Source organism: Polypterus senegalus, unplaced genomic scaffold, assembly GCF_016835505.1.
Source record: "Polypterus senegalus isolate Bchr_013 unplaced genomic scaffold, ASM1683550v1 scaffold_820, whole genome shotgun sequence".
NCBI lineage: Eukaryota > Metazoa > Chordata > Cladistia > Polypteriformes > Polypteridae > Polypterus > Polypterus senegalus.
Genome location: NW_024382036.1, coordinates 91,346 through 106,131, shown reverse-complemented (window position 1 = coordinate 106,131; position 14,786 = coordinate 91,346). Strand labels below are relative to the sequence as shown.

Here is a 14,786-nt window from a genome sequence, read left to right as displayed (position 1 = left end):
AGCCTTGAACCCTGATCTCTTTTGTCGGCTGTGGTCCACATGAAGTCTCACATCAAAGTCATTTAACAATTCAGTCATGTAATGTCACACATTTGTCAGACACTTTGTGATTTACACCACCTGAGCTCTCGCACTACCCCAGAAGATCAAGGATTTTATCTGACGTGTCCTTACCTTTGGTCTTGTATGTTGATTTTTTATCTAGAAAGAACAAACGGAGGAATATTGTAAAAATGAGCATAATGAACCAATGGGGTCATCTTTATTCAGCAGCTTCTGGACTCACCTCTCATTCTTCGCCATTTCAATATGAGCAGCACAGTCGCTGTGACACAAAGAGCCATCAATAACCAGAAAACCACCGACCAGCCAGAGACGTTTGGAGAGAAAACTAAAAAGAAGAGAAGAATAAACGTCTATGAGTGTGAAAAGCACAACAAGAGGGGAAAGTGTGAGGCCTGAAAGCAGAGAGAAGGCATCAAAGATTAGTGAGCTTAATGACAGATACCTGTGCACTGTCCAAAGGGGAAATGTGACAAAAAAAAAACACCAATCAGAACACAAATGAAGTGTCAGGTGACCATGAAACGAGAGGTTATGAGCTTCAGAAGGACTGGGATTGTTAACATCTTTAATAAAAACTAAGCTGTCATGGAGGACAGCCCAAAGATAATGTTACACACTGACTGGTGGTGACCACATGCCCAGTTAGGCTTCAGTACACCAGTTGCTGCCAACTTGTGAACCAGAGTGCCATATACAGTGGTCTTGGGGTACAAGAGGTAGAGAATTAAAAGAGGAGCCAAATATGAGGAGTGCAGAAAATTGGTGAGGACTGAGCTGGAAAGGAAATGAACAACCAAACAAGAATAGCGATTGGTGGAAAGACCTGTCAGTCACTTTTGAGTGGAAATCACCTGATCATGGTGGCACTCAGCCACTGGACAAGTTAATGTGGCTCTTATTATTATAAATGTGCTCATACCCATGTAATAATTATGTTTTACATGTTAAGATGGTCAGAGATTTTTGTAGCAAATACAAATGGAATATGAAAGCACCAAATGGCTTTTTTCCAAGTTTTTTATTTTAATAGATAATAGTAAAAAAAAAAAAAAAAATTGGAAGTTTATATAAAACCACTCAAATTTACCCAATGATGCCTACCTCACAAACTTATTTTCCTCAGCCCAGTGAATTAAACATGGTCACCAAAACAATTTGTGGCCAGGGTGGCCATGGAGGACACAGCTATGCAGAGATCCAACTGGGCAAAGAAGGTGGAGCTGAGAGAGTAAAGTGATAATCACCAGACCACAGCCATGCAGAATTCAGAATACAGAGAGCAGAAAGAACTAAATTATAAAGAGTAGACCTCACAATACATTGGTGCTTCTTCAATTCACCAGTAACCCACTCTGTGGCACAGATACCAGATGTTTCAAAAGGCCTGAAGCCAAGATTTGATGTTAAACCTTCAGATCACCTCAGTCTTACCTGACCTTGTGCAAGAACTTCACGTAAGATCACCTTAACAAATTTACATTTACTTTTGACAGATGTACATTTTTCATGTCTTACACAGCATCCGCCTGCCATTCTCTGTATCCTTTGTTTCCAATTGGACAAATATGACTTCGTCCTCTCACTACTCTGGTCTGAAGCCCATCCAGATGCCCAAGGATGTCCCTCACCAGTGCAATTTGAAGGCAAAATGCTATGCAAGATTTTCACAAGATTCCTGTCAGTGGAGTAAATGTGTGTTCCACTCTCCCTAACAGTTGACCTCCTCCTACAAATCCAACCTTTTTTTAGTGGTTGGTTTCAAGTTGAACTGCTCCAGCTCTGAGGTTGATGCTCCTCGTGAATTCGCGCTCTTCATTTTGTGCCTATGTCTGGCCGTGATCCACCTGTATCTGTCTCTGTGGTCTGAGGTCTCACACCACCTTAGAGGTGCACACTGTCACCCTAGAGGTCACCTGGGTGAGTTCTTCAAATTCCTTCTTACAATGCAAGTGAACAACCTCCTTCTAAAGTTTAGCAAACCAGAAATTGATGAGTTAGAATGACACATCAAACATGCCTGACACTGTAGTCTCCTTATTTTTTTTAATAATTTTAACATTTGAGGTAAAAAGCAAAAGAAAATTCTTTCTGAAATGACAAAGGGTATAGAAAAGTAACAATCACAATGTAAAGAATGACTTTCAGATGGGCACTTAATTCATTTCCATTTGTGCTCTTCATTGAGCGTAGACTCAGTGTAACAAATGAACAAATCACAGACTTTACAAACTGCATAATACACACACACACACACTATATATCATACATGGACAGTATTGTCATTTGTGCCACCTTGTGGTGATCAAGTCAGGAATCTCAACAGGATGTAAAGATAAAAAATAAAATTGTGATAGAAATAAAGGAGTGAGGAGTTCAGAGAGGTGAATCACAAACGTCAGACTCCTACTGCCCCCTAATTAGAGGTAGCAGTGATTCCCCCTCTCAATTCTTCATAAATAAATAGTACATCTGTTTTGGCCAATAACAACTGTTTGTGACAACTTTCTAAAAACATCAGTGACCATTTGGGCCTCTTATAGCTTTGCACCCCGATTCAAATCTGGCATGTTAAAGGGGTAACAGTGACTGTTCATTCAGATTAGGCCACAGTGTCACATGATGTAGTTACTGCCCCCTAGTGGTTCACTACTCACACCTGTCACACACCATCATACTGCAGTGTGTCCTCCACGTCTCACTGCTGTCTCCATCTGCTCCTTCCCTTCACTTATTGTACTTTCTTCCCATTGTCATTACAAGCCCACCCAGTGATGTCCACCTCAGGTACAGTGTGTTGTTGTCATCATAGCTAAGCATTTACTTTGGTGAGATTTTTTTTTTAGCTTTTCTCAAATATTCTCTAAATACATTTATTTTTTTTCATGTTTTCTCAGTTACCTTATAGGTTTTCAGTTTTTATACCAAGTTAAGCCTGACTGACCTTCTACTCTTTGTATTTTAATGTGACAACTCAAGTGAGGATCATTCATGAAGGTTTTATACTAAGAGGTTAAAGTCACAGTCGCTGTAATGTCAATGACATGGTAAGTCTGTGACCTCTGAGTACTCACCATAGACCCCGACTTTGGACTGATAAGCCGGTCTGGTTGTGTTACTTCTCATCAGACAGGAGAATATATTGAACTCCCACTTGATGGGGATGACACTGCTCACCCTGAGGAGACCCTCATCATTCCGTTGTACTGTTATGGTGGACTGTGAGGTAACATCTACGCCATTCATGTCTCTCCAGGTCACTTCAGGTCGAGAGCTCCACTTCTCAGAGCTGCACTCCAATCTGGTCTGCTGATCTTCTGTAGAGCTGATGGAAATGGAGGGCTGAGTGCCAATGACTGAAAGTAAAAGAAACAGAAAATGAGTGACATATTAAGGGAGAGAAAGCCATTTGGATTAAGAATACAATTTCCAACAGACATTTTTTTCCGATTAACTCACACTTATTATTATGTCTGTTTTGTTGTTCACAATTAAAATGTGTAACAGTGTTTGAAATGGTGAGGGTCATCCAGGGTTAAAAGTCTCATTTGGGTTAATTCCTGTCTATTTGAATTGGCCACACCCACAATACAACCGATGAAAAGCCATTCAGGCAGTTCTCTCTCTACAGGGGAGACTAAGTGACCTCGGTGAGAAATATGAGTGCAAGTCCATGGAATGAGATGACTGAGAGTTTGGACTGCCTCTCGTAGTCACTGTGGTGGTCCTGTTCCTTTGTCCTCTTGTTTCTTGTTTTATAGTGTTACTGTTATGGATTTCTACAGCTCCTTTTATAAAAAATCTGCCAGAATCACATTAAAGCTTCTTGTAGTCTCTGTTACTGCTGCTCGGTTTTTGTGTATTTCCTCTGTTTCATATTCTGTTGCTCTATTTGTGCATTTATTATTTAACAGTAATTATATTTTTCATTTGTAAAACACCTTGTGGTTGTAAGAGCCATTAATGGTGCTGCAGTACGTAAAATATAGAACATTACAACATTGGAATAATTGTGATGACAACAGACCATTCACCCCCACCAATGCTTTTCACTGAGATTCTGTGAAATAAAATAACTTTGAGGTTTTAAGATCAGTGTAAGAGCCATTTTTCTAGTTGTATAAGAGTCATGAATATTTTACTAGATGACAATGCATAATCTATGGGAGGTTCCTATAACACCCGTGTATAAAATTGTATTGGTATATCCTTGCCATTTCTAACAGCTTTGACTAAAACAATAATCTTCAGCTAGTGACAGCCTTGCCTTGAGTAAGGTGTGGAAGGCATAAGGTTTTAAACCGTGCCTGGGCATATGCCTATGTGCCAACCTGCCTACCGGCCTTTTGAGTGTGTGAAGTAAATATGTAAGAAAACAGCACTTAATTGATGTGCTGTGCCGTATGTCTAAAGCGTACAGAAGAAGAAGCTAAGAATCTTTACGTATATAAGAATTTAAAAATCTTTAAGTAGAGAAGAAGTAAAGAACCTTATTTTGGCAGCTACAATCAGTAAAGTCCAACTTTCCAGCACACTACTTGGTCACTTACTCTGTGTGTGCTTGTAGTTCTTCAAATGGTGTATGAAAATTTACATTTTGAACCTATGTTTCCCTGTGTTCTTGTTGAAGAGTTTACTTTAAAGTAACAACTAGGATCCACTTTGCCAGTTACTTCACATAATTTTAGGACATCATCATTTATCATTTCTCCAGTCATCAAACATCAGTATTACCCCGTATCACATATCAGTAATTGCACGTCACAATTCAGGAGTCACTCTCACGCGTCACTCCTCAGTACTCAGTTTTTGCTCATCTGGCGTCAGTCGTCACTTTTCATTTTCTGTCTTTTTTAAAAGAGCCAATCAGCAGCAGGAGTGACAAAAGGATGCATACTGAAAGTAGATTCTAAACATGTAAGTGCATCTCATTGGTTTATTTAAATATCAATCAAATACTTCCTCTTTGTTGCCATTACTTTGCCCACATGATACGGATGATAGCAAACACATTCATTATACAGTAATCCCTCCTCGATCGCGGGGGTTGCATTCCAGAACAAACCCCCACCGATAGGTGAAAATACACGAAGTAGAAACCATATGTTTGTATGGTTATTTTTATATATTTTAAGCCCTTATAAACTCTCCCAAACTGTTAACATTATTAGGGCCCTCTAGACATGAAATAACACCCGTTAGTCAAAAGTTTAAACTGTGCTTCATGATAAGACAGAGATGACAGTTCTTTCTCACAATTAAAAGAATGCAATCATATCTTGTCTTCAAAGGAGCGCACGCATCAGGAGCAGAGAATTTCAGAGAGAGAGAGAGAGAGAGCACTCGCAAAGAAAAGCAAACAATCTAAATATCAATACGTGTGCTTTTAAGTATACCGAAGTACCGCAATAAAGCGGCATTTCTTAGAGGAGCGTCCGTATCCACTAGGCAAACAGCCTCTGTTCAAACAGCCCCTCTGCTCACAGCCCCTCCGTCAGGCACAGAGAACGTCAGAGAGAGACAGAGAGAGTGCGAGATTAAAGCAAACAATCAAAAAATCAATACGTGCTTTTGGGTTTTTAAGTATGCCGAAGCACCGCGATAAAGCGGCATTTCTTAGAGTAGCGTCAGTATCCTCTACAACAACAACATTTATTTATATAGCACATTTACATACAAACAGTAGCTCAAAGTGCTTTACATATTAAAGAATAGAAAAATGAAAGACACAATTATAAAACAAAATAAATCAACATTAACATCGAATAAGAGTAAGGTTCAATGGCCAGGGGGGACAGAAAAAACAAAAAAAACTCCAGACGGCTGGAGAAAAATAAAATCTGTAGGGATTCCAGACCATGAGACCCCTGACCAGTCCCTCTGGGCATTCTACCTAACATAAATGAAACAGTCCTCTTTGGATTTAGGATTCTCACGGAAGGGCTTGATGATGATGATGGTCACGTAGACTTCTGCCTTTAATCCATCCATCATTGTTTGAGCATCATGAAGCTTTGAGTAGGTGGAGGTGGCGCAGGCCACCACCACAAAGAAACCGGAAAAAGAAACAGAAAAGAGAGTAGGGGTCAGTACCGATTTTAGAGCCACCATGAATAGTTATTGTGAGGAATTGAACATACAGAGTATCAGGATTAAGTTAAATTACGATTAAAATGAAGTTATAAAAAGGCCATGTTAAAGTAATGTGTTTTCAGCAGTGTTTTAAAGTGCTCTACTGTATCAGCCTGGTGAATTCCTATTGGCAGGCTATTCCAGATTTTAGGTGCATAACAGCAGAAGGCCGCCTCACCACTTCTTTTAAGTTTTGTTCTTGGAATTCTAAGGAGACACTCATTTGAGGATCTGAGGTTACGATTTGGAATATAAGGTGTCAGACATTCCGATATATAAGATGGGGAGATTATTTAAGGCTTTATAAGCCATAAGCAGAATTTTAAATTCAATTCTGAATGACACAGGTAACCAGTGTAGTGACATTAAAACTGGAGAAATGTGTTCTGATTTTCTTTTCCTAGTTAGGATTCTAGCAGCTGCATTCTGCACTAGTTGCAAACGATTTATATCTTTTTTGGGTAGTCCTGAGAGGAGTGCGTTACAGTAATCTAGTCGACTGAAAACAAACGCGTGAACTAATTTCTCAGCATCTTTCAGTGATATAAGAGGTCTAACTTTACTTATGTTTCTTAAGTGAAAAATGCTGTCCTAATGATCTGATTAATATGTGATTTAAAATTCAGATTACAGTCAACAATCACCCCTAAGCTTTTTACCTCCGCCTTGACTTTTAATCCTAATGTATCCAGTTTATTTCTAATAGCCTCATTGTATCCATTATTGCTGATCACTAAAATTTCAGTTTTCTTTATTTAACTTGAGAAAATTACTATTCATCCATTCTGAGATACTAGTCAGACATTGTGTTAGTGAATCAATAGAATCGGGGTCATCAGGTGCTATTGATAAGTACAGCTGTGTGTCATCAGCATAGCTGTGGTAGCTCACGTTGTGCCCTGAGATAATCTGACCTAACGGAAGCATGTAGATTGAGAATAACAGCGACCCAGGATAGAGCCTTGTGGAACACCATATCGGATATCATGTGTCTTGAGTTGTAATTCCCACAACTAACAAAAATTTTCTCCCTGTCAGGTAGGATTCAAACCAATTTAAGACACTGCCAGAGAGGCCCACCCATTGACTAAGGCGATTTCTAAGAATGTTGTGATCAATGGTGTCAAATGCAGCACTCAGATCTAAGAGGATGAGAACAGATAAATGGCCTCTGTCTGCATTCACTCGCAAGTCATTTACTACTTTAACGAGTGCAGTTTCTGTGCTGTGATTTGTTCTAAAACCCGACTGAAATTTATCAAGAATAGCATGTTTATTTAGGTGGTCATTTAACTGCATAATGACTGCCTTCTCCAGAACTTTACTTAAGAAAGGCAGGTTAGAGATGGGTCTAAAATTTTCAAGAGCTGAGGGGTCAAGATTATGTTTCTTAAGTAGGGGTTTAACTACAGCAGTCTTAAGACAGTCTGGGAAGACCCCAGTATCTAGTGACGAATTTACTATGTCCAGAACATTATCAATTAGCACGCCTGATACTTCTTTGAAAAACCTTGTTGGTATCGGGTCAAGGACGCAGGTGGAGGGTTTTAATTGAGAGATTATTTTTGTAAATCAGGTAAATCTATCCTAGTGAAAGAGTTTAATTTGTTTATAACAGGATGCTGGGGTTTAGGAGGATCCTTAGTGTTGGGGAGATATACTATGTTATTTCTAATATCATTAATTTTTGATTGAAAATACAGCGACAGCCTCACAGGTTTCACTGGAAGCACTTAGGAGGCATTCCTTTGAGTTACCTGGGTTTAGTAGGCGATCAATTGTAGAAAATAAGACTCTGGGATTACTAGCATTGTTATTTATAATCTTGGAGAAATAGCAGCGTCTCAAGACGGACAGTGTTATTGTATTCTGTTATTTTGACTTTTAATATTTCGTGGTGGATAGTAAGTTTAGTCTTCCTCCATTGACGCTCAGCTCTGCATGTTCTCTTTAAATCAGACACTCTTTGGGTCTTCCATGGTATAGCAATGCTAGAAGATTTTTTCACTGTCTTTTCAGGTGCAACTATGTCAACAGCAGCTCTCACTTTAGAATTAAATCTTTCCACCTTACTATTTACATTGTCCTCGCTATTATAGCTGGCACTATAAATGGACTGATTGCTTAAAATGTTTGTAAGTTTTGCCGAATCAAAGAAGCGTTTTTTAACAATATGCTTCTCATGAATGTTTTCTATCTTTATTTCTATATTAAAAAGTAGAAGAAAATGGTCTGATACACCAATATCAATGATCTGTTTTATATCAACTTTCAGTCCTTTAGTAATCACTAAGTCTAATGTATGACCTGCTTTATGTGTAGGCTGATTTATGAGTTGTCTCAAATCAAAAGAATCCAGGAGGTTCATAAATTCTTTTACTTTTAGATCACACTGATTATCTATATGAAAATTAAAGTCGCCAACTATTATTAGTGTGTCATAGTTAGTAATTAAAATTGACATTAAGTCAGAGAATTCCTCAAAAAACGACGCGTTATATTTAGGAGGTCTATACACGGATAGTACTAGAACTTGAGAAAGGCAAACAGCCTCTGTGCAAACAGCCCCTCTGCTCACTCCCCCTCCGTCAGGTGCAGAGAATGTCAGAGAGGGTGAGAGACAAAGAAAAGCAAACAATCAAGCACCGTGCGGGATGCATATCTTATATAATTGAGGAGTTTTAGTTAATATGTAATACATGCTCTGATTGGGTAGCTTCTAAGCCATCCGCCAATAGCGTCCCTTGTATGAAATCAACTGGGCAAACTGAGGAAGCATGTACCATAAATGAAAAGACCCATTGTCCACAGAAATCCGCGAACCAGCGAAAAATCTGTGATATGTATTTAGATATGCTTACATTTAAAATCCACGATAGAGTGAATCCGCGAAAGTCAAAGCGCGATATAGCGAGGGATTACTGTAAATACAATTTTGATTTATTTATGAGGTTGCAAACAGAGACTGTTGTAAGTTGTAAACTGGCTTTCTGTCTCCGAAGTACAAGATATTTCATCTGCACAAGGTCATTTCTTATACATACAACCATCAAACAAGCGAAAATGGGTCAGTATAAAACACCTGGCTTAAAGGCTTAGAATCACACCTGGAGACCCTTGAAAAGAAAGACCCAGGATCGAGATATATGACGGACCCTGATTGATGGCCTTTGCCCCAATAGGGGTTATAGACATAAGTAAGTATGACATAATATTTTGTATGCACAAGATAATTTCCATCTTGTAGGAACAAGCTATCATCTCTCAAGTAAAAAATAAGAAATAAGCAACATGCAGTTCCGGGTTGGTTAATTATGCATGGGTTAGAGCACTTTGTTTCATTGTGACTTCCATCCTTAGCAATGCATTAGGCAAATGTTCAGGTCAAAGTCTTTGTGTCTCTTGCTGTGTTAATGAATCATCTTGTAGTGTCAATACACAAACATTAATTTAATCAGATCATATTATATAGTTAGGGGGGGGACAGCAAACGGTCATCCCTGGACAGATGCAATATCACCAGCAAAATCGAGACCTTCAAGCTGTGTGAATGGTGTCCTGCTGTGTGGTCTTCATAATGCAGTCTATGGCAGGTAAAAAAATAAATGGGGAGAGCAGGTGTCCTTAATGAACACCAGTTTTCACCTCAAAAGGGTCGGTAAGTTGTCCTCTGTGGACTAATTTATAAGTCATTCCTTCATATGAATTCTTGATGAGGTTCACCAGTTTGGTTGGTAGTTCTTATTGACAGAGAAGATTCCAGAGGGTAGCTCTATCCAGAATGTCAAAAGCCTTCTCAAAGTCAATAAAATTTAATTCCTGGGATTGTTCAATGATATTTCGCAAAGTTGCAGTCTGTTCTGTACTGAGTCTTTCTTTGTGAAAGCCATCCAGTTGATCTCATAGTTCTGCATCTACTTGATCCCTCACTCTGTTCAGTATAATTCTGTTGAAGACTTTCCCTGCCGTGAATAAGATCACAATCCCTTTATAGTCTCTGCAATTGATGAGGTTCTCATTCTTTGCAATTTTCATCAAGTATCCTTCTTTCCACTTTGATGTCACTTAGGAGATAGAAAGTCGATTTACCCCTTGCAACTGTCTCTGTTTTTGCAAACTCATAAATTAATCAAATTTTATTTCTAATAATTGTGCATCTTATTATCCATGCCATGCTGATATAGCAATGGCAACAAAGAGGAAGTATTTGGTTGATATTTCATTAAACCAATGAGCTGCATTTGCATGTTATTAATCTACATTCTGCACGCCCCCTAGTCGTCACTCACCCTGCTGATTGGCTCCATTAAAAACACAGAAAATTAAGAGTGACGACTGATGCCTGATGAGTGGAAACTGAGAACTGAGGAGTGATGTGTGATAAGTGACTCCTGAATAGTGACAAGTGATACCAGAAGAGAGACAACTGAATAGTGATGTGCGACTAATGAGACCTGACGCAGAGTAACAATGATGTTTGATGACTGGAGAAATGAAAAATGATGAGAATCCTAAAATGGACACCATACACCTATTAATCTCTGTTTTCATAAAGTGAAATGTTTCAACTTGTTTCTCTTCACAGCTCATACTTCTGAGTCTCTGAACTTTATCCAGCACTTCAATATCATTTTTGTAATATGGAGACCAAAAGTGTACATAGCACTCCAGATGAGGCCTCACTAGTGTGTTATATGACTTAACACTAGAATCTCTGAAGCCAACGAAAAAACTCATAATCTGGGACCACCTTAAATTCCTTCACACTTTTCCATCAGCGTCTTTTGTTTTGTAAATGTGTCAATAAGCACAAGCAGCCTGCTATCCTATTACCGATCGCCACAGAAAGGGCAGAAAGCTCTCCCAGCTCAAACCTTGACTATCTGTGAGTGAGGTACCTGGAGCTTTACAGGGTAAATAATAGATCGCTATTTGTAACACACGTATTTCAAGAGTGTTCAGTGTCTGCAATGATCTGTGTAAATGTAGGATGAAAGGAAATGCAAGAAATGCAAGAAATGCCGAACACATACCTAAAGCAGAAACTTTTTCCATGTTATACTAATAATGACGTAAAAGTGTATAATATGTGAAGACTTTAGTCCAACTTTTCATCTTCTGTGTGTTTTTTAATAGAGCCAAAATTTGTACTCCACACATCAGGGTGCTAGATAACCTAAAACCTTATTAGCCTTCCTTCTCACTTCTATCCATGTCTGGATGTAGTTAGTGATGACTCCACTGTGACTCCTAAATCAATCTCATAAGGTGTACTTTTCAGGCTTCCAATTTTGTATTCAAGCCTCACATTTTTACTACCGATGTGTAATGCGTTACATTTACTGACATTAAATTTTATTTGCCACAAATCTTCTCAACCTGTATTTTCTCCAATTCTCTTTGATAATTTAATGGATTCTTGATTATTTGGCAATCCACCTACTTTGGAATAATCTGCAAACTTAACCCCCTTATTGATTATATTCTTGTCAGATTATTAATGTATATTAAAAATAATAGCGGCAGTAGCACCAACTCCTGAGGGACACCAAATTTGAGCCAATTTTGTACCCACCTACAGACCATGCCCTGAATTCCCACTTGTTTTAGTTTGATCACTAACTTTTCATATGGCACTTTATCAAAAGCCTTCTAAAGTCAAGATAAATATTTAATTTGCATCACTCTGATTGTTTTCATTTTTTGCTTCCTTCACGAATTCCAGCTTGTTAGTCAAACACAAACCTCTTTGTCTGATCCCATGTTGAAATCCTGTTCTAGACATGTTCTGCTCAGTCTTTTCCTTAACCATTTTTCCATGAATTTACCTGTGTTACTATGACCCACCTATTTCCTCTTCACTGGTCTACAGTGTACCCCTGTGCCACAGTGGGGGTGCATGCTTCCTTTCTAAGGGAGACCTGAGCAAGATCTGCAAATACTTTATTACAACACAAACCTGTGACCTCCATCTCCACAGACACAGATCACCTGGGAACAGATCCTTCTGATGCCAGCTTCCAAAAAGTCCACAAAGTTGTTCTGGCCTCATGATTAAAATCTGCTTGGGTGACAGTTAATCCCTTTTTAAAATTGAATGCACTTGACGAGGTTAAAGTAACAAATGACCTGTTTAATACTTACTGCACCCCTCTACTCCCCTGTTTAAGGTACACTCACTGCTTCCTTCCTTCTGCTGTTTTTATTTCTTACCTGACTTTCATGTCCATTTGTCTAAAACGTCTCTTTGTCACTTCCTTTCCTCCTAGCCAATGTCACTATCAGCACTGTGAGTTCTTAAATGTCCTCCTTTTCAAATGTGCTCTTTGCCCTTGCCCTACTCTTAGCTCCAATGTGTGCCATCTAGAGGGTGATTTACCTGACTTAACTCATATTCCTTTACTACTAGCATCTTAGTCCCCGATATGAAGCTCGCTGATTACTTATCTTCTGTCCTACCGCTGAGCTGCGTGACACCCAGTGCTGAGACACACACCCCATACCCATCATTCACAATGTGCCCTTTGTACAAACGAAAAAAAAAATTAAAGTGAAAAATTTTTGAAGAATTCTACCCAGCCCCTTAGTGATAACTAAAATGAAGTTTCACACACAGACAACACGTAGCCCCCAACTCTCAGTACAATCCATAGAACTATACAGGACGGGTTAATTGACTGAAAACACAATGTCAGACTGTAGTGAAATAAATCAGCAACGGGTGCTATAAAGTGACCCGAGACTGAGAAGATGAGACTGCAGCCTGTTTTAATAATCAACTTTACAATCACATTCATGTAGGCAGACATAAAGGAGCACAGTTGGGTTTAGGATGAGAAAGAGAAAATCAGTGGGTTTGGTCATTAAAATATTTGACAAGGACTCAGATGGTGTACTGGAAATGAAACTTTATCATGAACTTCAGTGGATAAAATCATCCAAGAATCTGTGTTACCAAAAATAGAACCATGAAATGGCCTCCACACACAAGGGCCACATCACTGGGACACATTACAGTCATTAGAGTGATGGGGGACGCAGCAAAAAGGAAATGGAAATTTAGAAATACCTTCAACATTCAGAGTGAGGTGAGTATCCTCATTCCATCGTTCAGAGGTCACTAAACATCTGTAGAGACCACTATCAGAGACACGGACATCCTGGAGTCTCAGAGACACATTTCCACTCACGAGTTCTTCTGGGAAAAGTGAAGTTCTCCCCTTATAGACCAACATCCGATGCTCAGGTCTAATTTGAAGATTCCAGTATAAGAGTACCACAGACTGCAAGTCATTTCGAACCCACCTCACCTCAAACCCCTGAGCACTGAGTGGCGGTGACAGTGTGGCAGGTAGGGTGACATCTTCACCAAGAAGAGCAAAAATGTCAGTAGAAGGTCCAATGACATCAAACTTCTCTGAAAAGAAACCACAAACAGCCACAGTGAGCATCAGGATGGAGTCAGTTAATGACAACAAGCCCATTTAAATCAATCAACAAGGCTCTTTAGGGTTCACATGAAGACTAAATTCTCTTCTGTCCTCTTCCAAGTTTCCCAAATTTTAAACAGTTTATATTTTTAATTTGTCTGCCCTACTGACAGATTTGAACTTCATCCTCAACATTAAATTGCCTGCCACTCAAATTCTCTGTTCAGGAGATGAAGATCATGATATGGAAAGAGTTGAAGTGGAGCCACCAAAAGATGAACAATCTTGTGAGGTACAAGAAATGTCTGCTGTGATAGAAATGGACACCAATTCTTTTTAAAGGCAACACATCTTCTGAGCCAAAGCAGAATCACAAACCATAAAAACACATACGTGTCCTGGTGACGTGTGTCATGTAGAGCAGAAAGAACACAGAGCAGCTCCATCCATTCTGGACCTTCATAGCTGAAAAACAATGAAATCTTGGTAAAAAAAAACATCATCACACATAAGACAGGCACTCTTATAAAGCAAACAGGATGGTGCCATGGATCTGCTCTTCTAAAATTATTATTTATTTTATCTGCTGGCTTGCTGCTGCTGCTGCTGCCGCTGCCTGGCTGCTTGTTCTGCTTGTCGCGCTGCGCGTTGATCATTTAAAAGCCTGTACAGCAATGGTCCTTTGGTGACCCTGCCCTGTCTTGTGGAACGTCGAATTGTCTTCCGAGAAGATCACGAATCGTCTCCTTCCAAGACTTCCAAGATTTTTTTTTATAATAGAGAGATATTGATGTACTGTTTTTTGAGGGTCTTTTTGAAAGGCTCATCCATTTTTGTTCTTTTGTGGTGACAGAATCACAACAGAATTAGCCGCCACTATAAAGCAAAAAAGGTCTGCACAGCCAGAACTACGTTTTATGAAGTCCCTGGATGACATGGGAGGAGTGTGGCTCTGAAAGATATGTGACTGTCTACAACTCGGATCCATGATTATCACCATTTACAAGAAGTTGGACAGAAACTCTTAAAGGCTTCATTCTTTTTGGCCAGGATTCTACATTTGGAGGATGTGATGATTATTTTCATGAACTAACTTTTTCGTACTAAATATATGAAACTAATATCCAGTACTTGTTGGACAAATACTCGCCCAGGGCTGAA

General features: G+C 39.2%; 1 protein-coding gene across 1 annotated transcript in view; it reads right to left on the bottom strand.

The window, feature by feature from the left end:
• Nucleotides 1–174: 174 nt before the first annotated feature.
• Nucleotides 175–14,786, bottom strand: part of LOC120520979 (butyrophilin subfamily 1 member A1-like) — a gene marked incomplete at its 3' end in the record, with an annotated part of 39,981 nt that continues 25,369 nt past the window's right edge. The window contains exons 2-6 of the mRNA XM_039742914.1: nt 14,019–14,090; nt 13,265–13,612; nt 3,138–3,419; nt 287–391; nt 175–201 (exon numbers count right to left, since the gene is read on the bottom strand). Of these exons, the coding sequence (XP_039598848.1) occupies nt 175–201; nt 287–391; nt 3,138–3,419; nt 13,265–13,612; nt 14,019–14,088 (832 nt within the window). The remainder of the gene's footprint in view (nt 202–286; nt 392–3,137; nt 3,420–13,264; nt 13,613–14,018; nt 14,091–14,786) is intronic.